Here is a 24,989-nt window from a genome sequence, read left to right as displayed (position 1 = left end):
CGGATAAGAATATGTTATGTGGCCCCTGTCATGTGACCATGAACCACATGTGAAGTTTCATGAACTAAGCATTCCTTTCTCCAGTCAATCTGCTTTTGCAAGCAGAGACGACACACAGATGAAGCCTGTGTAAGCAGATTATTGAGGTTAAAAGGAACAAATGCTGATACGGCAATGATGACGTCGTCACTTGGCAGGAGATGCTCTCAGCCAGCTAAGAGTTACGTTACTTGCTGTAAGAGATACGACTTAGTATTTTCAAATGATATTTTAGTGTTTTAATTCTCCACCCGCATGAGAAGAATGTCTGAAAAAAAAAACAGTACCAAAATTGAACAATATATTAGTTTCATGTTGGAAAAACTGCATAATTGTAATTATGTTAAATTAAAATATTCCTTATTCAAAACTATATGAAAAAGGTTTCCATACAAATTCTATATATATTATTAGCCCTGTATAAGATTCATATAGGATTATTCCATAGATAACATATTCACTTCTAGACTTCCTGACTTTAAAATCTCTTTATTTTATTTTATTTTATTTTTTAATTTTTTTTTTTCATTGACTACGAATATAAATCACCGGGACAGACAATATGTCAGTAGGTTTTGATATGTGTTTGAACTTTTAGCTTATTTGTCATTACTAAAGCGTTAAGTTAGAGTTCAAATCTTACGCATATATATTTGGATATTTAAGTTATCTATGGTTACGTTTTGCTTATTGATTTTATCGTGATTCCTTTTTTATTATAATTTGTAACCCTTCCGACTTCTTACGGAGTGTATTATATGACTCCACTTGTATCCATATTTATTTTATTTTTTTATATTTATTTATTTTATATATTTTTTTATATATATTTGATAAATTAATGGTTGGCTTGAATATGTGGAAAAAGTGTTCTAGCGGCGTACCGTATAAGGCTACTTGCGGCATCAATTCTATAGATACAAGATATAAATGATAAAAGGTATTAAAACCGCGAGAACCGCTATAATCCGGTCGGATCCAATATCACGAGTTGTAACTCGTAAGACATTGACACTTCCTATTTAATTATCCGTTATTCTACCAAACCGATTGACTCTGGGTGATCAAATATATTATTGGTTTTCTTAATGGAAAGGAATTCACACAACGTGTTAAGGAGATTATTATTGATTTACACCACCCGAGTCACAGATTATTATGTGTTGAATTCCATATTTTACTGATTTAGCACTCATAAATATTCCTAACGCACTCAATTGCGGTGTTTGTTTTTAGTGCTATTAATTCTATATAACGTGTCAAGGAACTATTAACACTAAGAAGTGTTTATTCCCTCTGTCAGACTCGTAATTCTGTTAATAATTCTACGTATATTCTTTCAAGGATTGATTTGGCACAGGATAGGCCCTTAACTGACAGGTGTCTTAGTGTGTCCCTTGTTTTCATGACACGTGTTACAATCAGTTATGTGCTTTTTATATCTGTAAGCATTGTAGGCCAGTAAAACATGGATTTGGCTTTCTGTGACATAGTAGGGAACCCTGGATGACGGAATGCAACCAGTTATGACGATTGGTATGAAAGAGATTATTACTAATACCTGGTCGTTAGTCATCTGCTGTGTTCTTCGGGTTTCTCGTCACGGACCTACATATAAAATTTCATTTGATTACATTATTCTGATACACATACTTTAAATATACTTTTGCTCTAGGGTTTCTGCTCGAAATGTTTATTGTTTTTGCTTAGCTGCTGACCCTGTTTCGTTCGAAGTGTTTATTGTTTTTGCTTAGCTGCTGCTGACTCTTGCTTTGTTCAGTTTGTAACAGTTCTGCGCTCCGACCCAGATATTCAATGCTCGCGCTCTCTTGGGTTAAGGAATTTTCTTGTTTAGATACGGTTTTAACAATAGGCACGGATATTTCTATATTTTTTAGTCTAATTAATGGTTCTTGCAGTATGGTGCGGGATTTGCGGGATAATGCGGTCAGCTATGATAATTGCTTTCCCAGGTAGATATCTTATCTTGGCTCCAAAGACCTGAATGATCATTTGTCACCGAGTTCCTTTTGGACTGTGATTAAAGCCTTTGAAAAAAAACTCGGTAAATGACTCATGGTCAGTAAGGATTTTATCAGGATAGCCATAGATTATGAACTTAAAATATACTAGTGAGTTAAAGATACCTAGCCCTTCCTTGCCTATTACTGCATATTTACTTTCAGAGGGCTTTAGTTTACGTGAATAAAAAGCTATAGGGAAGAACTGTTTATCATATTACTGAAGTAGTATCCCTCTTACCCCTTGGTCTGAGGCGTCTGTTGCAATAAAAAAAAATTCCTTATTTAAATCAGGGATTTTAAGTTAGGTAAGCTGCATTTTTCCGCTTTTAAGATATCGAACGCCTGTGTTGATGCTTTTCAGACCATAATAAATCTACGCTCTTCTTCGTAAGATCTGTTAAAGGAGCTGTCATGATTGAAGAGTACCATATTTACATACGATTGTAATACCCACTACAGCGCAAAAGTGCTGTATCCCCCTTTTACGTTAATAAGTACCGGAAAGTTATGAATAGCCGACACCTTACCATGGACTACTTTTAAGACCTTGACCAGACACATAAAACCTAGATAAACATGTTCGGTTTTAAAAAACTCACATTTAGATATTTTACTCTGAGATTATTTGTCTTTGTCTCTGTAGCACTAGCTCTACTTTATGTGAATGACTTCTAAGGTATAGAAAAGATTACAAAGATCATCCATATAGGCATGTAGGTTATCCCCTAAAAGTCTCCAAACACATATTGTAATTGGGGCGCAACGTAAGCCGGAGGCATACGTAAAAAATTGATAATGTCCCCTGAGTGTGCTGAAAACGGAGTATGAGGTACAATCACCTAGGTAATGGTATCAGGTAAAAGCCTTTAAGTAAGTCCAAGTTGGTGAAAAATTTATTCTAACCTAACAGAGATAAGATGTCGTCGGTACATGGTACTGGAAACTATCGGAAGTCGTTTCCTTGTTTAAGCGACAGAATCTACGCAGATACGCCAAGTCCGATCTTTTATGGCATGACGTTTGAGGGAAAAATTATATGGGCTTATTTGATTTCCTAATGACTCCTATTACTAACATTTTTCAACTTCGTCATTTATCTCTATTTTGAAATTTCATTGAGAGTCTATGCGAAGGTACGTATATAGCTTTATGTTTGTCCTTAGACCGTATTTTGTTTTCAATGACATCCGTTTTTCTCCCAGAGATCACTCGCTAGTGGAGAAACTTCCTGGTATTCAGGTAAAAGATAAAAAAAATTTCTGCTGAATCACCTCTGCTTGAATGACTTTACGGATATTACTTTAGATAGATTATCAGAGAAATTCATCCACGACCGGTTGGGCGTGATTAAAAATTAGCAACAATAAAAAATGCGATATTTATAACTTCCGTATCCACGATATGTATACTTTTAGGGCTTTTGTTTGCGGAAATCGTTATATTTCAGAGTGTCGGGAAGGATTAAAATTTCATTTCCCAGCAAAGTCTTTTTACACGCACTAAGACATTCGAGGGTGCATGCTTCTCGAGATTTTGCGTGCAAAGTGCGACTGCGGTTGTGGGAGAATTCTGTTGGGTCATTTGAACAATGTTACGATTTATGAGACAATGTATAGTTCCTTTATATAAGTTATTATTTGATTAACTGTCTCATTTTTTGTTCAAACGGATTTTAATATGTTTGAAGGTTTATAGGATTTCCCTTTGATAAACACGCCTTATTTTGCAGGATGTAAGATAATATTTGTATACCCCTAGATGAATCTTACAATTACACTAGATACAGATCAATGTTTTTTATTAATAATATAGAGGTATCTGTAAGCGCTCGCTTATCCGGACTTCTCATTAGGGAAGTTCGAACAACAGACGGTGAGTCCGTAAATACAGGATAATACGGTGTACTAATGAAATAATCAAGATATTCTAATTTTTACGGCGCGTACAGTCGGGCTTAATCCACCACTACTTATAACTAACTTAGTATTAAAAAAAAAACAAAAAAAAAAACGAAACCTGCTCTGATTACTTTATACGGTCGTGTGATGCATTGGGAAATTCCTTTTTAATTTTAAAAAGGTATTTGGGATGTATGATCCAACATCGCTTTTTCCCCACTCTGCTAGAGTCGCTTATTGTGTGGAATTTGCTTTGCTTTGAACACTTCGGCAGTTTTTTTGACTGACCTTGACCGCTTGACTAGGTGACCCAGTCACCGAGTTTGCTTGTTTGATTCTGAACGGGCTACTGTTTCTATTCTTTTTGTAATAATTGGGATCCTTCTCTTTATTACCATCGGCAACATATTGTGTGTTTTTAGCATTATGTTGCTGGTTACGTATAAAGCAATGAATGACGAACTATTAGGAACTGAGCGATTACTAATAAGACAAGTTATCACTACTGCATTCCATATTAACTGTTTGTACTTCATTCTTTGCTAAAATTTGAAATAGTGAGGGATCCTGGTCAGCGCATTTAGCCTGATGAAGTTTTTTTACAGACATGTTTATTCCTTGCAATCCAGCCATATTTTTAAAGTTAAGTTGAGTTCATTGAGGTTCGATATTTTATATAACTAAAAAAAACTCAAGGCTAAAACTGCGAACGGGACTTTGCAAAGGAGCATTTATTGTCATGACCCGAAATAGTGTTACCTCTAATTTATATAGATTTGTACGGGTGTTCCACTTGTGTTTTGTGTGTTTTCTAATCACTACGGTGCTTAACGACCCTATCCCTGCATCTGTATAAACACAGACGTCCACTGCGTAAACGCATATTCACTGTTTATATGATTTGTTACGTAAGGGATTAATAATCACCCAAAATGATAAAATTAAACATAGTATATGATTACGATATTTCAGTAGAACTTCTGAAACAGACACTCAAAGATAAAAAACTCGCAGTAGCGAAATCTTAATGATGTAGATAATTTCTGTAAAAAAAGTAAGATTAAGAATGTCTCGTAACTTCAACCACAGGAATAACGAAATTCGACCTGCAAAGGAAACACTCAAAGTTACTCCAAATGAATAAAAAATTGTACTTAGCTTGCTTTTGTGGGAAGTCACGGTGTTCCGATAACGACACACGGCCTTGTCCTCCTTCTCTATTTATCGGATGACCTGGTTTGGCTTCAGTTTCCCCCGTGCGCGTTGTTTCGATGATTCGAGCCCTTGAAAGATCGATGCTGCAGACGCGTTCGGTTTGTTTCTTGGAGTGCCGGAAACGCTCTCTAACGATGTGTTCTTGAATGATTCTAATGAGAGACGAAGCTTGCGTTGTCGTAGGAAAAAGACACGTCGGTTTTGTTTCTTGAAGTTATTCACTAAACGATGATACTAAATTGGTTGAAGAATCTGTTGCTTTCGTCGTCGTTGAAGAGTTCTTATTGTTTTCTGAAGTCGCTCACTAACGATGATACTAGGTTGCTTGAAGAATCTGCTGCTTCCGTCGTCGTTGACTTCTTATGATACATGATTTATTATTCTGATTTTTTTCTTCGTAGGACGTTGTAGAGTTCTTCTGGTACGCTGGCCACCAATATTAGGGCTTGTGCCTTGTATGATAAGGCGCCCTATGAGGTAATGTTAGACTAGCGATAAACTTACGCTAAGTCGGTTGGTATTGCACTTCCATCTCAATGGAGTGTCTGGGGTTTTGTAGATCACTTACGAAGTCGGTATTATCTTTACGACGATGTGTTAAACTCATGGTTCGGAGGTCTTGTAGAAAACACTAAGTATAAAAAATTATATATTCTTCTGAAGTTTTACATGGTTGAGATCAGGTATGATTGTACAAGTCTTCTAATAACGATAGCTTGATCGCTTCTGCCAATGATGATGGCTAATCCTATTCCTCTACATGATAAAGCTTAGGTAAAGAGGTACAGGTCTTCTAATGACGATAGCTAACTCTGTTCTGCTTGTCTACCATCTCTGTTACAAGTTATGAAGGAACAGACAGTAGTTCGAACATATGAACATACATACAAATTGAGACACGCTACAGATCAACGTAGGCCGTAGTTGTCTCAAGCAGGGAGCTTGGACTAATGTTTATAAACAATTGAATGACTACAGGTGACGGCATGTTATCTTAGCCTACTACTTATTGTATACGTCATCTTTAGCGTCTCTAGTCTGATCACATTCCTGCAAGCAATCTTTTATATATATGGACTAACATTCCATATTTTTTATTATGTAAACACTTACATATGCATGGATTGCCAGATGCCACAGATTCCTTGCTTTACAATCTTTGATTGTTTTTAATCTGGTTTCCAGCTGGAACTAGAAGATTATCTATTGTTAAGCCCGAAGGTTTTGTTCTGAATATGACAATTATATTTTTGTATAAACATGATTTCAGTCATGACAAATCCAGGAATTACCTAATCCTCTTACGCCTAAGCCCTAAAACCAAAACGTCTCCGTATGCAGAGGCGGTTTGAAGTGAGCGCGGAAGCGTGCGTGAAAAATAATTTTTTTCAAAAAACAAAAATCACAGCGCACTTAGTTTTTCAAGATTAAAAGTTCATTTTTGGCTCCTTTTTTTGTCATTGCCTGAAGTTTAGTATGCAACCATCAGAAATGAAAAAAATATCATTACCATATATAAATAATGTGATATATGGTAGCATAAAAAAAAAAATTAATACATAATTGTATTCAAATCGAGCTGTGCGAAAACAGTTACAGCTAACGAGTTACGTTTTTTTTCCGTTGTATTGTACACTAAATTGCGATCATTTTGATATATAACACATTGTAAAACGATCAAAGCAACACAGAAAAAAAATATTATCACAAAATGATGCATGAATTCGTAACGAGCAGACGTAAAAAAAATGTTTTTTTTAAAAATTCACCATAAATCTAAATATTGTTCTAGATTTGAATTTTAGCCTAGCCTAACCCCTTTATTTCTTTACACAAATGAATAATCTACCCACCTGTACGCTTTCTCCAACTCCAGTACACTCCAGAAATCACCTTAGAACAACAGCACCACAAGACTTACGACCCAAAAAAAACTCTACCAGACAGAGAGCTCTCCCATACCAACCACACACCACCAAACACGTGCTTTCTACTGCACCGTGTTATTGTTTACATCCTGCCGACGACGCTGCCATCTTGTCTATGACGTCACAGCCTATGACGTCACAACATAACTTAAATACATCAACAGCACCTTCTTAGAATCTACCACATGCTGTCCATACATAGGACACCCACCATATTTCAACAATGCATAAAATACCCATAACAATTATACATATAAATCACTAGAGACTTCCAATTTATTTCAAAATGAAGACAAGTGATTGAATATTACAATACTTTAAGAGTTTTAGCTTAGAATTGCAGTTTTCGACCATTTCGGTTGAGTTAAAGTTGACCGAATGTCAAAATTTTTATATATATTTTTTTTATATGCAAATATTGCAAAAATGAGAAAAGCTACAACCTTCAAATATTTTGTTTGTATTCTTCATGAATTTGCGCATTTTCATCATATGAAACTCTATAAAACGCCTAATATGAAAAGGAGCAAATACTAGGAGAATGCGATGTACACATTTCGGAGATTTGCGGCCGCGAATCGGCGAGCGGAGGGAAAGAAAGTTTTTTTTTTTAAATTCACCATAAATCTAAATATTGTGCTAGACACTTAAAATTTGTTTCAAAAGGAAGATAAATGACTGAATATTACTAGATTGTAAGAGTTTTAGCTTACAATTGCATTTTTCAACTATTTCGGTAGAGTCAAAGTTGACCGAACGTGGTTTTTTCTATTATCGTGATTTATATGCAAATATTTCAAACAGAGAAAAAAGCTACATCCTTTGATCATTTTTTGTTGTATTTCTACATAAAATTAAAAGACACACATTTTCATATATAAAACTTTATGTAACGGCTAATTTAAATGGTGCAAACATTTTGACAATCGCACGAAAAAATTTCTGATTTTTTTCAGAAGAGTTACCACGCGGACGTAAGGAAATTTGTTTTTTTTCATAAATTCACCATAAATCGAAATATTTTGCTAGAGACTTCCATTTGTTGCAAAGGAAGGTAAAATGATTGAATATTACTAGATATAAGAAGTTTTAGCTTACAATTGCGGTTTTTTTTTATCATTTCGTAGAGTCAGAGTTGACCGAAGGTTGAAATTTTGCACTTATCGTTAATTATATGAAAATATTTCAAACTGTTAAAAGTACAACCAATGGGTTGTTTTTAGTTGTATTGTACATGAAATTGCACACATTTCCATATATAAAACTTTATAACGGCAAATTTAAAATGGTGCAAAACATTAGGACAATCGCACAAAAAAAATTTATCTGAAGAGTTACCGCGCGGACGTAAGGAAAAAGTGTTTTCATAAATTTCACCATAAATCGAAATAATGTGCCTTCCAATTTGTTGCAAAATAAAGGTAAATTATTTAATATTACTAGAATGTAAGTGTTTTAGCTTACAATTGCGTTTTTCGACATTTCGGCAGAGTCAAAGTTGACCGAGGTTGAATTTTGGCATTATCGTTATTTATATGAAAATATCTCAAAACTGATAAAAGCTACAATCATGAGTATTTTTTAATTGTATTCTAAATGAAATTGCGCACATTTTCATATATAATACTCCATGTAACAGATAATTTAAAACGGTGCAAAAATTATGTCAAAGTGACGAAATAATTTTTGAGATGTGTCACTGATACTTTTTAGTGCGATAAGAAGAAATTAGCGCTTGCGCACCTGCGTAATGATGTAAACAAAACAACGCCTTGTTCCGTGAACTCCAGCATCCCCCCAGGCGCGAGATTCAAAGTTTTCGGCTGGTAGGCTATAAGTATTTTTTTCCGCGAATTTAAAAAAAAAACTTTTTTGAGTCGACGTATAATACGTCCAATCGGCATACGGGAGACATTTTGACTCGACATTTAATACGTCAATCGGCGTAAGAGGGTTAATAACCTAATTTTTTTGTTTTTTTATTGTCCATTATTAAATACAGTACTTCTATCAAAAAATTATCTAAAGCTCTGATCAGCCAATACAACTACCAGTGCTTTATTATTTCATTATTTAATGCAAGTACTTTTTATCAATACAATAATCTAAAGCTATGATCAGACAGTACAACTTAACATTCATGCACAAATATCTACTAATACCTACCTGAATTTATTGTCTGGACACTGAGGAAGTGTACACTCCTCAGGGCTCTCATCAGATCCATCTTCACAATCTCTATCACCATCACAGACCCAATAAGCGTCAATACAATGGTTGTTTCCACACTTGAACATGTCCTCATGGCACTGAGCAGCCTCTGAAAAACATTATTCTATATGTCTTCCTTATAGTAGCATAATACATATTTGACAAATCTTACATATATGCATCAATATGCAGTTGGAACCTCTACAAAAATATTTGTAGGAAGAGGTGAGATGAAGTCACGGCAGATAATTCAGCCATTGTGACAGGTTGTGTGAAAAGACTGCAACTTAAATTAAAATTAACATAAAACAACTTACCACAGATACCTCCAGGAGACATATCTTCATCACTGTTGTCTAGACAGTCATTGTCACCATCACATAAATATCTTTCATCAATGCAGCGCAGATTTTTCTTACACTGAAACTGATCTTCATTACAAAAGGTAGGCTGCAAAAAAATAATAAAAATTTTATGACAACATAAAGCAAAACCTATACAAAAAATGACAAATTTTTAATTAATTTGCATTTTTCATAGTTAACAAACCTGTGGTCTAAACATTAGGATAAATCTTCTGACACAAGCTGGAAAACTGCTAAACACTAAATAATTGTAAATAAAAGGAATCTGTGGCATCTGGCGTGTAGTTGAGGTGGAAGCAAGTCAAGAGACTATGCTTGAACCCAGTGATGGAGTCTTTCTTCCAACCCAGGATAAAATATAAGATGGTGGCTAAAGGTGGACAGTCAATGTTAAGCCAACAGGTTTGTTAGCTAGGAAAAATACAAATCAATTGAAAATTTGTCATCTGTTCATATGCAGAACAAACCTTCGGTCTTAACGTTAGGCTAGACTCACACTTGGAGGGAGGTATGTGAATACTGAACTGACTGGAGGTTCGGTACACCTGGTCAAGGGTTGAAGTGAGGAAGGACATCCATCCATGAAATATCTACCAAAACCAATCATAAAAATGAAAAATTTTTAATCATACTGTATTTTTCATGACTAACAAACTTGAGGTCTTAACATTAGGATAGCTCCTCTAGTGCCAGCTGGAAAATCAGCAAAGTTAACAAAATTGTGTATGCAAGGGACTACTGGCATCTGTGCTGGACTGGAGGCTCACTGATAGGGAAAAAGCAAAGGAGTAGAATTTTCGATGTTCAATACTAACAGGTGAACCTGAACAGTCTTTGCATGAAAAAGTTTACATGAGAATGCTTACATCTGTTCTACAACTTACAATGGAGTACTCATTCACAATGCCCAATAAAAACAGATTCCCAACAACTGCAACTCATTTTAAGACCTGGAGGGAAGCATAACGTCATATAGTAATTCAACAACTCATCTAAGGTTGGTACCCCCTGATAGGCCTAGCACTGCCCACATTCCCTCCATCCTCTGTGTATCGGGGGCTGAAACACACAGCAAACTGGCGATGCTTCCCTCTCCCCCCCAGGATAAGAAACCGAGTGTAAATTAGGTACAAAACCACCCAAAACCCCTCCTGATGCAACAACAATCATTAGAAGAAACCGAAGGGGTATGGGAAGCCTCAAATCCAGGGGGTGGAAACATATGGAAACACAGGACTTTGACATTCATACCACTTAATAAGATGACTTGGGACATCTCCAAACCGCATATGATTTTCGCCTCTGACCTTCGGTTTTGTGACGCCAGGGCAATTTATCCCGAAAATAACCATTTTTCAAATTCTATCTCCTCCTTTGATATTTAATATTAAGACCTGGGATTACTACCATATATAGACCTGAAGTAGACCTCCAATCAAATGGAGAGTTTTTTTTCTAAAAGTCATTTTTTTGCTAGATATGAATTTTTCAATATGGTAAAAAAATAAACCCTATAAATCATGAGAAAAAAATTTATAAAAAAAAGACGAAACAAAAATTGGAAAAAAGGGCTCTATTTGATTGTTCTATAATGTCTTTCTGAGTTATATACCAAATTCCAATGTTATAGCTTTAAAACTAAGTGAGGAGATAGATTTTGAAGGTCAATAAATATAGTTTTGAGATACGGGGGTTCAAAGTTTTCCTTCGTATTTCTATAAAGACAATGTTAATAAATAATGATTATTATGAATGTATATTTCTATTTTGTGTATTAATAAACCAATACTATTTTATTTATCATAATTTAATCATAAATGATGATCCCTTTGCTCATATATCGTAGCCTGGGGCACTGCTTGAGGCAAGACGGGGCACTCCTTCCTACGTAATCCCCTCTCTCCCCTTCACTAACTCGGCTTATTACAGCGAATTTTCTTCTGTATGTTAGCGATATGTTTTCCTTGTATTTTCCTCTTTGGCATGATGTCATTTTTGCCGAAACAAAGATAAACAAACGTAAATGCAAGAGAATGTCAGAGGTGAGACTCGAAGGTGTACTCGCTTTTTACAAAGACAATTTGATAAAGCATGATTATTATGAATTTCATATTCCATTTTGGGTATTAAAAAACCAAAACTATGTTATTTATCATAAATGAAGATCTCTTTGCTCAAAGATCGTAGCCTTGGGCACAGTGTGACGTGTGCTGTCAGGCAAGAAGGGGGCCTTACTAAGCAACCCTCCCCTCTCTCTTCACTAACTACGCGTATATTATGATATTCTGTAATAACACTTGAGCGATTTTTCTTCGTCTGTATGTTAGCGAGATGTTTTCCTTGTCTTTTCCTCATTGGCATGATGAACTTCTTGCCGAAACATACATAAACATACGTAAAAGCAAGCGAATGTCACGAGGTGAAACTCGGACGTGTAATCTACTTGAAGTCTATGGTCCAACTGATTCATGATTGAACCTAGATACTCGCTTATGCGAGCACGGAATCTCTCAGATGCCATTTCTCACAATTCTTTGCCCAATAATTTTATCAAAATTTACGATAACAGAAAGAAATATTGCATTTTCTTGTACGGATGAATGTTTTAGGCTTATTGAGTTATGTTTACTAATTACCCTGTAACTACGAAAGTAAGAGGAATTTTGACGAAATATTTCGTATACGTATTCTCAACTGCCATATGAAGCTCCATGAATTTTTTCATGACTTTGCATTTTTCACCCTATACCACCATATATAGGGGTTCCCACCGGCCCCCTTAAAGGCAGTAAAAAAGTAACTGATGAGCTCACAGGGTGCCCAAGGCATTGCGGGAACTACCAATATCCCATGAGCAGGTACACTCATTTTACTGGATTTCTAGCTGGTGCTAGAAGATTAACCTAATGTTAAGATCGAAGGTTTCTTTCATATACGAACAAATCTGTATTTCACATAAAGAAGACTTCATTCTTTCTCAACCTGGATAAAATAGGGAAAAATAAATAAGCAAGACACTGATATATGCATCTCATATCTTGTATATAACATGATGCAGAATCAAGACTGTAATAGCATTTTTGTACATGAGAAACATATCGATCCTCAAACCATACCTGTGTAAAGTTTGTGATGGGATGACATAGACTAGGATTTTGAGAATCTTGCTCAAAACCCGTTGCACAATCACAATGAGGACCCTCTGGAGTGGCAAGGCACAAATGATCACAATGCATGCTTCCATTTGTACATTCATTACTATCTGCCAAAAAAGGAACATAATAGAATTTAAAAGGTAAATATTTTACTAAATAACTAACATTATTTCATATAATATATATGCATGGGACAAATACTTTATTATTATTTCACAATTAGTCCTCACTTCCTCACTACTAATAAATATGATAAATGCAGCACTATTAATTTTGTTGCTTGAATCTACAAAAGAAAAACATGTGTATATATATACATATGTTATTGATCACTGACCTCTCTTTTACATTTTTACTATTCCATTTTCTATAAAAGTATCATTAACAATTTCTAAAAAAACTTAAAATGTAAGTAGCAATGATGGTTTTGTGCAAAAAAATCATTTTAAACTACTACCTGGTCAAACGTCCAGGTTTACATTTGTCCTTGTTGGGTTGTTTGCTTGTGTTACTTGTCTTGATATTCTTAATTTACTTGAATAAATATAACTATGCCTTACCTCTTGCCTTTTTCACTGCGGTTCCTTCTATGTACTATATAGACTAATATATATTTAGGAGGAAAAGATCAGCAAAACGTGCAAGAGGTACAGCAGTTATCTCTATTCAGATAAATTAAGAACATTGATGTGAATAACACAAACATACAAGTCATTATCAATGTATGTAGACCTGGACTTTGGACCAGGTAGTAGCAGTTTAAAATTAACTTTTATTTTCAAAAACCATCACTACTAAATACACTGTATTGTTAGCAATATTAATGAAATTAATAAAAAATAAAAAAGAAAGTAAAATTGAAGAAAGTGAAGTCCATGATGGACACCCTAATGATTAAATTAAATAAATAAAATGTAAGTAGCTATAACTAAGAATACAATAATTTACAATAATTCTCTCAAATCCAAGATTTTATTACACAAAAAGTCAGTCAGCTCCAAGGAACTAAACATTCTGGACCACAAGGAAGCTCATGTGAAGGCCAAAAGATAATGAGAAAACAATAACCTACAGAATTCAAACAAAAAATATTTAAGGAGGCTTAAACCAGTCTATGAGACTGAAGAATATGGACTCTTTGGTCTGACTGGCAAAGTAAGAGATTTTCGGCACTCCAAATCATCTGGACTATTGAGGAATTTCTGAATTTCTCAAATTCATCAATGTGGCATTATTGATGCACTTTGTGCCGCATGGTGTGAGAGTTGCTTATGATGATGTCAGATTAAAATCTATAATAAAAATAACATCTTTAAGAATAATAATTGAGGTTTAAAATGACAGCAGATAAGTATGAATTCTCTTCTATATCTTCTGTCTTGAGCACACTCAACTTTAATCCCATCTAGTTCAGGTCTTATCTATAACCCTACCCTTGCCTCATAATACATTCATTGATCTTCCCTCCTTCTTCTCATTAAATGTTCAAACCATCTCAATTTGAGATGACATCAAACACCTCTTATACTAATCAATTGTATTACAAACTTTCAAAAACACTCCAGCTATAAAGCATTACATTTTTCAAGTCAAACTTTTGATGCTTCTTCCATTCTCTAAATCCCTATAAAAGACAGTACAGGCGCCCCGAGGTTAACGGCGCAATCGCTCAGCGGCGAATCGGTTTTACGGCTGTCGTCAAAAATATTCATTAAAAAAATAAGGCATTTTAAGGTATTTTTACGGCACAATTTTCAGTTAACATTGCCGCTAACGCTGTTGTCTAACGAGTTCATACATTTGTAGAAATGCCATTCAGACCATAAAGGTTATGCAGATTATATTAACAAATTTTATGGAGAGTTATTACATAAGTATTAGGGTAAAATATATGCCTCTGACGCTGTTCTATGCCAAAAATATAGTTACATAAGTGCAAATTTAGCTATGGATGTGTCGATTTAAAATTGTTCATGCTTTTATGTTTAAATGCGTATGAAAATGATTACGTATTGTGGGTATTTTTATTTCTGGGCAGAAATATGATAAAAAGGCAACTTTTGGAACTGCCCTTCACGTTATGAAATGCGATGTTTTTTCAGTTTCTTTCTTGTGAGCCGCCACCTGCCAGTCTTCCAAAAATATCGAGTTAAAAAAAAGAGCAAATTAGCGATTGATGTGTCGATTTTATAAATGTTCATGCTTTTATGTTTAAAATGTGTATGGAAATGTATTACGTATAGGGTATTTTTATTTCTGTGCAGAAATATGATAAAAAGGCAGCTTTTGAAACTGCCCTTTACGTGATCAAATACAATGTTTTTTCATGTTCGGTTTTATAAGCTGCCATCTGCTGCTCTTCCGAAAATATAGAGTTAAAAAGAGTGCAAATTTAGCGATCAATGTGTCGATTTTTTAAATGTTTATGCTTTTATGTTTAAAATGTGTATGAAAATATATTACGTATAGGGTATTTTTATTTTTGTACATAAATATGATACAAATTAAGGCAGCCTTTGTAACTACGCTCCACGTTGTCAGGGGATGTTCTTTCATGTTCGTTCTTGTCCGTCACTGCTCCGAAAAATGCATGGTGTTATTCTATTAATTATGCATCATTTCCATAAATCCTTTAAAAAGTTATACATTACTTCACTGTATCCAATAATATTGTATGTACTACTCTCATATTATTGTATTATAAAATACTACGACAAATCTAAGCAAGTATTATGCGGAGCGGCCAATGTTGTGGTTTGAAATCAGCTGATGGCGAATACGAGTTTGTTTCGCCATAATTAACGAACGCAATTCTGAGCAAATTCTCTTGCTTCTAGTTAGCATATACAAATATCTAGATGCTTGACTTATATGAGACAAGGTTATTTTTCCTTATACAACGTGTTTTTAGGATGAAATATGAATTGAATATGTCTCCTTGTGAATGTGAACTACTTTTTTTTTTCATTAATAGATTACGTTGGCGGCATGTTTATTGCGTAAAAGAATTACGTGGTTCCGTTCGCAATTCTCCTTTATATCATCATAATACGTACTAACTTTACCTTATTTATCTTATATCGACGTGAAACCAACAGTAAAATTTGTTCTTTCCAGCACAGAAGTTTTGATTAAAATGATTTTATCTCAATTTTATCTACGGTTGTGTTTGATGGCATACGTTTACCGGAGTTTTATCCTTGTTGTCGATGTACGATAATAGTCATTAGCAACTTGAACAGTTTTCTCAGCTTCAGTTATAGCTAGGTTTAAATTTAACAGTATATTTCCCGATTCATCTTTGATCTATATTGATCTTTGATCTATAGCGAATAAAGCTATTAGTAAATTAAGATATCTGTTCTATTCTACATAATGTCATTTATAACAACTACGGTAATAGTGTACCGTAGTACGATGATTGAAATACAAGCCAAACGGATGTTATCCAATTCAGTTGTCCTAAGAAAAAAAAAAAGTAGTTTCTCGTTTGGCTATTCATGGCTGTACACGTTCACACAATGAGTATAACGTTAAAACCATACTTTCATCATTCTCTTTTGCTGTTATTGAACTTATGTAACTAGAAGATGGGATAAACTAAGGTTATTGTAAATTGGTCTCATAAAATCGGGCTATCGTAAGACGAATTATCGTAACTTGAACACTACAGCTACCTTTACACTGTATAAACCTTATTATATCTTTACATACTCTAGACACCCAAAGTATTAAAGCTAGGCTTTTTTCAATTTACAGTATTTATAATGCTATAATGTACTGTACAGTAAATTCTATAGTACTATACTGCATAAATATAATTCTACTTATTACACCATTGCGGGATTACGGCACCTTTGACTGGTCTAGAGTTTCGAAAGGTGTGCACCAGCCATGGGCTTTAAAATCGCTTAGCGTCGAAAATCACTTAGCGTCGGCGGCCAGGAACGGAAACCCTGCCACTAACCAAGGGCTGCCTGTATAAGACTTACTAAGTTATCATATTATTTTTCTTTCTTTACTACTGGGATAGAATTATTTAAAAGATAATGAAATGCTTTACCTCTTTTGAGGCCTGTTTTTCCATAGCATCATAGTTGTCTTCCTCCATTCCTTTATTACTTACTCCTCTTAACACTTTTCAGGCACTGAAACTTACACCCTCATTTTACACTCTTCAGCCATTTTACTTTGCCATCCTGAATATCTCTTATGACACCATATGATACAGGGCCTTGAGCTCACACCATACAATTTTCCAACTGTCTAATATCAATTTTTAATCTTCTCCTTCCCTTCCACTGTTCTATTTTGAACATCAGTATGACTTCTTCCTGATTCTGTTACCACTAGGTCAACTGCATACACCAACTTCATGAAGACTACATTTCTGTGCTCCTTTGTGGACCTTTTGTTATGGTATAGGAACATTACTATCTAAATGAGTCTTCCTGGTACTAAGACAATTACTTGTTTTGGTAATCAGATTAATGTTTATACAAGATCCACAACTTATGGTATAATACTTACCTTTTTTCAAGTACAGTCGCTGTGCAAATAACAAGAATTTGAAAAAAAATTTCCTTTAACAGAAACAAATAATGGCTAAGGAAACGTTTTACTAACATGACAATTTTGATTTAACATGAATTTACTTGTGAGCATTGTTTTCAAATCAACAATGTGCCTGGTATGTGCTAATGCTTTCATGAATTTACTAATGTGACAGTTCTTTATAAAGGAGAGAGAGAGAGAAATTAAAGGAGATATTCTGTGCAGTAGCTGTCCTTTTCCCAGCGGCACTGAAGTTAAAAGAAGAGGGAGGAGAGAATGTGGGGTGGGGAAGTGAGGACGGAAAGTAACAAGTGACTACCAGTCAAGAGTAAACAACTAGTGAATAAAGTGCAGAATTTAAGTAACCTACAGTAAAGTGGAGTTTCATATCTTATTGTTGTTTCTGTTATGTTCTAATCTATAAATAATACTTCTTAAAATGTTCTAGTAATGCAATATTTCATTAAAAGTTATAGTACTGTATGCTTCAAAATAGGGAAACTTCCTCAAGAGTCCAGCAACGTAACCCTCCTTATTGTTTCTTATGGGAAAATTGTTTAAATAACACAATTTTAAATAACAATACCTTTCCAGGAACATAAAGCTCCCATTAGTTGAGAGGTCACTGTAGTTGACTTATTTTACATACAGCTGTTGTTGCCGATCTCTCTAACATGAAATAAAGCTGATAATTGTTGTTTTCAATAATTCTGATTAGTCTTTTCTCCAGAAAGTTCCCCAATATTTTCACAGCATACCCTAGTAATCATTTTCCCATGACAATCTAACACCTGATGACAAAAAACAAAAGTGAAATAAAGCAAAAGTAATTCTAGTAAACGCATGTTCTGCTCAACCAATTGGCCTAAGGAATGGGATTCATACATTCTGGGTATCAAGAAATAATAAAATACTTACCCTTGGAACTAACTGACACAGGACCACACAATTTATATCAATCATTACATATCTGAGAACCAGACACAATTAACAACTGTAAGTTACAAAATTCTCACCACTCTGACTAGTATTAGTAAAAACTTTCAGTTCAAAAATATATGGGTTTTCTACTCGGAGCTTCTCTGGGGCATCTTGACTACCAAGGTTAACGCGTTTGATTGTGCCATTCTGGAATTCTGACCAGTATATAAACCCATTATGGTAAGCTAGGCCATACGGATGATTCAGTACATCTTCTCGCAACATCACCTACAAAAAGAACATGAGTAACTACTGAGGTAAACTTTGTATACAATGCTAAATACTGCAATTACTTCACACTTTGCAACAAAAAGTACTTTATATATGAGAAAAAAATAAAAAGAGACATTTTTCTTCTAACAGTATTCTAGTTAGCTTCAAATGAAAAAGTCATCCTTGATGAAAATTGATTAACTTTAACTTTCACTCAACCACCACGTGAAATCATTTTATAATAATCATAATAATAATAATACAGTCCCTAACATAGCCTGTAACTTGATTTTAAAGAACAACTCAAGATAAGACTATACAAAAAAACAAGGTGAGATTTTTATCTAAATTATTTAACTGTATACTGGAACAAAAAGTCAACAAGTTATTCAGTAAAAAACTACTGTATGACTGTAAAGGATCTTGTTCAGAGAGCAACCTACAGTCCAGTCCCAGTTTTGACTTTTATGCAATTGTGGCTATATAGGTACCCCAATGGAAAAAAAAAAGAAAAAAACAAAAACAAAAAACGAAGGCATATACTAAAGGAGCATTTGCATGCCCAGCAAATTCATAAAGTAAACCAACTCATACTTCTTATATTTTGGACATGCACTATCAGTCTGATTGATATTAATGATATATTCACAATAAATAGATAATGTATGAACTTATATTTAAAAAGTCCCTCAGTGAATTAAAAATAATTGTGGAATTTCATACAAAAGTTTTATTGCTCAAAATAAAACTGGAATACAGTCTTACCTCTCTTCCAGTTCCATCAAGGTTTACTCTTTCTATAACATTATGATAGCCATCACACCAGTAAAGGTGACGCTCTGCAAAGTCTACTGTTAAACCATTTGGCCACTGAAGTCCTGTGGTAATGAAAGGCTCCCTGTTTGTACCATCCATCCAAGCCCTCTCAATAAGCCCTTCATCACCAACACTAAATTGCCACACTGTCCAGTACATGTAACCTTCACCCGGATTTAAAACAATAGCTCTAGCATTGGTCAAGTTCCCATGAAGAAGCATTTTACGCTTTTCTGAGTCTTCCATTGAGCATACAAATATGGATGATACACCCTGAAATGAAGATCACACTAATCAGGTTTCAAAACACTGGTTACTGATAAAATTTTGGTATGCTATACTACAAAAATGTCAGGTACATAAAATCATAATGAAAAGGAAATCTAGTAATAAGTTAACAAGAAGTAACAGTCCATAATAATGTGAAATCAAAATGTACTTTAAAGTATACAGAAATTGCCAAAGGAAACAAAAGCACAATAAAAGTAATAACACTATCAATCTACATTAGCAGGAAACCATAATTATTAATTTTAAATGAAAACAAGGTTATTAGAGTGCATGGTAGAGCAGAACATTATTGATATCACCTGAGAGAATTCTCAATAACATTTTCAGCCAAAGAATCTGTGACTGTCCCCAAAATAACTGTCAAACTTAAATCATCTTATGACTTATCTAATATCATAAGTGCATGCATGAAACAATTCTTAATCTCCCGTTTGAGATTTTCTTCAAAACTAATTGTTAGTTATTTAAAATTTTCTTCAAATGATTGCCAAACATGGACCATCAAGCAACTTACCACAGTTTTTGTTAAATGCAAGTTATCTGTGTCATATAACTGAAATAACTCAATAATGCAGTGTTCAAAATTGCATTTCTACAACAAAAATAGCAATAAAACCTGGACCACTTTAAAAGAATCCAAGATCATGTTATGTGCATGTCTAGCTACATGAAAATAGATTACAGCCCCTTTCATAATTGTGTATAAAAAATAGTTATTACAATCTCAGTTTTGAAACAATGAGGTTAGACTTTCTAAAAAAAGAAAATAAAATGTTAAGTGTGAACCACACTACATTTAGTGAAATTACAAGCATTATCATAAAAGTAATAGTAAACAAAAGTGAAATGGGCAGATGGGAAAAGAAAAGATAGACTGAGTAAGGAGGCCTTTTCTGAAGGTAACAATTAACTATGGAAACCCATGAAAAAAGTATAACCTATTGTATAACACATAATTAACATTAATATACTAGAAAGTAAATTTACGGCAACAGCTAATACTAACATGTAAAGCCATACCAAAAGGTAGGCTACTTAAGCAAAACCATAATGAAAGGTAACAATTTAGCTCTCAAACTGTTAACCATTAAACCATGTCAAGCCAATACAAAATGCCAAGGAGACATGGGTACAGATCCATAATTGTCTTCAAGAAAAAACATTAAAATCAATAATCAGGTTCACAAAAATTTTATGAGGATGACCAATACCAAACAAAACTGATAACATCCCTAATTTTTGTGTGATCTCTATAGTAACCCAAGTTATGAAAACTCTAAGGAAGAAACATGTCACTATCACAATATTTTAAAATCATTATAGTTACAGTAAGTACACTCCAACTCTATCTGGTCCAAGATTACAGGGCACTGAAATACTGTAAAGGATTACAGGGTTCTGATTCACAAATCACAAGGGATTACAAGGTACTGATTCAAATAGTACCTCATCAGTCCAGTAGATATTGCGTCCCATCCAGTCAACTGCCAAGCCCTCTACATTTAATACAGCAGATGTCACTACTGGCTCTTTCTTTGTTCCATCTAAACTCTGTCGCTCTATCACAAACCTGAAAAATTTATAAAACAAATACTTGACTATTAAATGAAAGTCAAGAACATAAACCGTCTGATTACACTATTTATTAACAATTATGATGAATGAAAAACAAGAGTATATACAGCCTTTGCATCCTAATTTGAATAAGAATTACTTAAAAATAAAATACAAAGTATTTAACAACTACATTGCAACTTAAAACGAACATCAGTAGTAACATAACGAATATATTATACGTCAGAAGTGATAAATAAAAAAGTTCATTTAAACAAAGCATCAACATGCAGTTTCCACTGCATCTCAAGTGCTTCCTTTGCTGCTTACTGGATGTTAAATACACATCTTCAGGGCATGCATATCCTCTCTACATTTACAGATCACTTATATTTTCCTTTCATGTAACCTCAAGGTACTTCAGTTGTTACCCTTTAGGATGACAACAGAGTATCTAGTTGGTAGGGCTGGTTTTTCTCTGGCCGCCAGCTCTGAGATTTATGTGCCAGGACACCTGTTCCCCTCTCCAGGTGCCTGACACTTCCTCCCCCCCTAGTGTTGCTCCCCATCCCGAGGTGGACACGTTGGAAAACAACACTAGGTCGGGGCTCTGAAGCTTGAGAGAAAACCCCTCTGATAACTTTACGGGGTCGAGCCACCACTTTAGGTGATCCTTTACCTCCTTCGAGATCCTCAAGATCGAATCTAGGTCCTCCTTGTCTAGCCAGTTTTCAGCCAGGAAAAACTGGAGAGGTCTGAGGTGCAGTCTCCCCAGGGAAACAAACTTCTCCAGCGAGGAAATGGTCCCCAGCAGACTCATCGTGTGAAGGTCCTTCAGACACTTTGCCTTCAAAGAGGCTCGGATCAGCCAGTCGTCTAAATGAAGAGAGATCCTTATGTTGGAAAGGTGAAGCCATCTCGCCACATTCTTCATTAAGATTGTGAATATCATCGGGGCCATGGTTAACCCGAAGCAAAGAGCCCTGAATTGAAAAACTTTCCCTTTCAGGACAAACCGCAGGTACTTCATCAACTGAGGATGTATCGGAACGTGAAAATAAGCGTCCTGAAGGTCTAAGGACACCACCCAGTCGCCTGGTCTTAAGGCCCCTAGAACTGACTGAGGCGTTTCCATTTTGAACTTTTGCTTTTCTACAAACAAGTTCAACCTGCTGACATCTAACACTGGTCGCCATCCTCCCGACTGTTTCGGCACCAGGAACAACCTGTTGTAGAAGCCTGGGGATTCCAGGTCTAGGACCTGTTCCACAGCCCTCTTTTCGAGCATTTGCTCGAGCAGATCGTACAGAATCTGCTGCTTCTCCCGATGGTAAGAGGGTGATAAATCCCTGGGTGTCGTGCACAGCGGGGGCAGTTCGAGGAAAGGGATCTTGTATCCTCGCTCGATGACATTGAGGAACCAGTCGTCCGCCTCTCTCTCTCTCTCCAGGCTCTTGCAAATAAACGAAGCCTGGCTCCGACTGGTGTCTGAAGGACAGACGTCTCACTTTTTACCCCTGGTCTTGGGAGGGGCTCTGCCTCTGGGAAGACCTCTTCCTCGAGGAGACGATCTCAAGGAAGCTCCCCCTTGAAAGGGCTTCTGCTTCTTGGAAGCTTGACCCAGCGTAGATGTCGAAGGGACTGCCGGACGTCTGGAAGACTGGGCCAGAAGGTCTTGTGTGGCCTTCTCTTGCAAGCTGATGGCTAGATCCTTGATCATTGCCTGGGGGAAGAGATGGCTCCAAAGAGGGGCGAACAGCAACTCTGCCCTCTGAGCGGGAGAAACGGACTTCGCAGTGAAGTTGCAGTACAACGCTCTCTTTTTCAAGAGCCCCGTACAAAAGTGCGAAGCCAGCTCCTCCGAACCATCCCTGACGGCCTTGTCCATACACGCTAGCACGCTGGACAGCTCCCCCAGACTAATCAAGTCCGGACTCCGTGACTGAACATCTAGGACTCCCAAGCACCAGTCCAAGAAGTTAAAAACTTCCATCGTCCGGAACAGTCCCTTTAGATGGTGGTCCAACTCAGAAGGCGTCCACGACACCTTCGCCAATGAAAGTAGAGACCTCCTCGGAGCGTCAACCAGGCTGGCAAAATCGCCTTGGGCAGAGGAAGGAACCCTCAACCCAACGTCCTCTCCCGTCTAATACCACATCCCTGCTTTGCCATTGAGTCTCGACGGAGGCAGGGCAAATGAAGTCTTTCCTTGAGCCTTTCTCGAGTCCATCCAGTCATGGACCTTCTTAAATGCTCTCTTGGTCGAAAGGGAAGTCTTCATCTTTACAAATCCTGGCGATTTACAGGATTTGGACGAGGAAAACTGAGAAGGAGGAGAGCGAGGGGCTGAGGGTTGAAACTTGTCTCCAAACGAAGAACGAAGAAGACGGGCCAAGACCTGGTAATCCGATGAAGCGGATGTTGAAGGCTGCTCTTCATCTACTGCCTCCATAGAACTGCTAACTTCTCCTTCTTCTACCGGTGCAACTGACGGGTCCACAGACTGGAGAGGTCTAAGACCTTTAGGCCCCACTCTCAAAAGAGATCTGCGTTTCGAAGCAGAACTCTTCGCACAAGGCAGGACATCTTTCACAACTGCCTCCGATGCGTCCGGCAAAACTGCAGAAAAAACGTCTTGAAGAGCGTCTTGACCAGTGTCTTGACGAGCGTCTTGAAGTCGGCGAGCGTCCTGAAGAGCGTCCAAAGAAGCGTCCTGATGAGCGTCCTGAAAAGCGTCCAGCTGGGCGTCCTGCCGAGAAGTCCGACAAACGTCACAACAGGCGTCCTGACGATCGTCCCGACGATGCTTTCGACGAGACGAAGGAGCTAGTGAAGCGTCAAGCTTAGCAGCTTGAGGAGCGTCCTGCCTCGCAGCAGTCCGAGCATCACGAAGAGACGTGAGAGGAGCGTCTTGACGAGAATGAAGACGATCCCTGCTACAATGAGCTTGAAGGTCTTCCTCTCTCTCGAAAGACGAGAGTTTGGGGAGACGTTCATCGCGCCCTCTAGACAAACACTGGGGTGCCGAACGAAATCTAGAGGGCGACGAAACAGGTGAAAGAGACGAGCGAGGAGAGGGAGAGGGGGACTGTCTGGACCTCTTGACAGGCAGTCTGTCATCCTTCCTACGACGACGCGGCTCTGCCTCTCCCTCTGCAAGCAACGAAGCTGACTGTTGCTGCATTGACAGGAGCATCCTCTTGGTAGGAGATGACTCCTTCTCAGGAGAAGGGCTGATCCTGTGGGAAGACGAGGGGCGAGGGGATGCCTTCTTCCTTCTCACAGGAACAGCTCTCTCCCTGGAGCGACTGGGGCGCTCAACAGCGTCATCCTCAGATGACGTCCTGGTCCTCTTCTGCAGTGGGAAGGCGTCGAAATCCGGAGAAGACCGCAAAACATCTGTAGAAAAAGGACATGAAGCGTCCTCCTCTCTGAAGCTTCTCTTCAAGGGCCGAGAGTCCTTCCGAGAGCTCCACCCCTTGCGCGGGGAGGATGCTTCAGATGACGAGAAGCAATCCTTCAGGAGACGTGCACGAGCACGCTCCTTGGCAGCCTGGGAAGCATCAACAGGTCCTGCCAAAGGGACGCCAGATCGGTGGGGAGCCCCCTTAACCCTCCTTCGGCTTTCGACATGCCCACTCCCTGATTCCCGGGAGTCCGACAGAGGTCCAGGCCTAGAGGCATTATGGGGCCGATCTGATGCCCCCTCCACAACACTAGGGGCACTATCACTGCACTTCACTGC

At 36.8% G+C, this 24,989-nt stretch overlaps 2 protein-coding genes across 3 annotated transcripts in view; one reads left to right on the top strand and one right to left on the bottom strand.

Moving 5' to 3' along the window:
- Positions 1-24,989, top strand: part of LOC135198099 (prolow-density lipoprotein receptor-related protein 1-like) — an 875,913-nt gene that overhangs the window by 212,219 nt on the left and 638,705 nt on the right.
- The window catches only part of LOC135198095 (prolow-density lipoprotein receptor-related protein 1-like), a 49,367-nt gene that overhangs the window by 4,273 nt on the left and 20,105 nt on the right, over positions 1-24,989 (bottom strand). For both annotated transcript variants that reach the window (XM_064225544.1, XM_064225545.1), the window contains 6 exons: positions 21,137-21,260; positions 19,349-19,672; positions 18,406-18,598; positions 12,797-12,942; positions 9,633-9,765; positions 9,271-9,424 (listed from right to left, as the gene is read on the bottom strand). In XM_064225544.1, coding sequence (XP_064081614.1) covers positions 9,271-9,424; positions 9,633-9,765; positions 12,797-12,942; positions 18,406-18,598; positions 19,349-19,672; positions 21,137-21,260 — 1,074 coding nt within the window. The remainder of the gene's footprint in view (positions 1-9,270; positions 9,425-9,632; positions 9,766-12,796; positions 12,943-18,405; positions 18,599-19,348; positions 19,673-21,136; positions 21,261-24,989) is intronic.

This window comes from Macrobrachium nipponense, chromosome 21 (assembly GCF_015104395.2).
Source record: "Macrobrachium nipponense isolate FS-2020 chromosome 21, ASM1510439v2, whole genome shotgun sequence".
Lineage (NCBI taxonomy): Eukaryota > Metazoa > Arthropoda > Malacostraca > Decapoda > Palaemonidae > Macrobrachium > Macrobrachium nipponense.
Note: the sequence above shows the minus strand (reverse complement) of the source record. Positions and strands in the feature narration are given on the sequence as shown.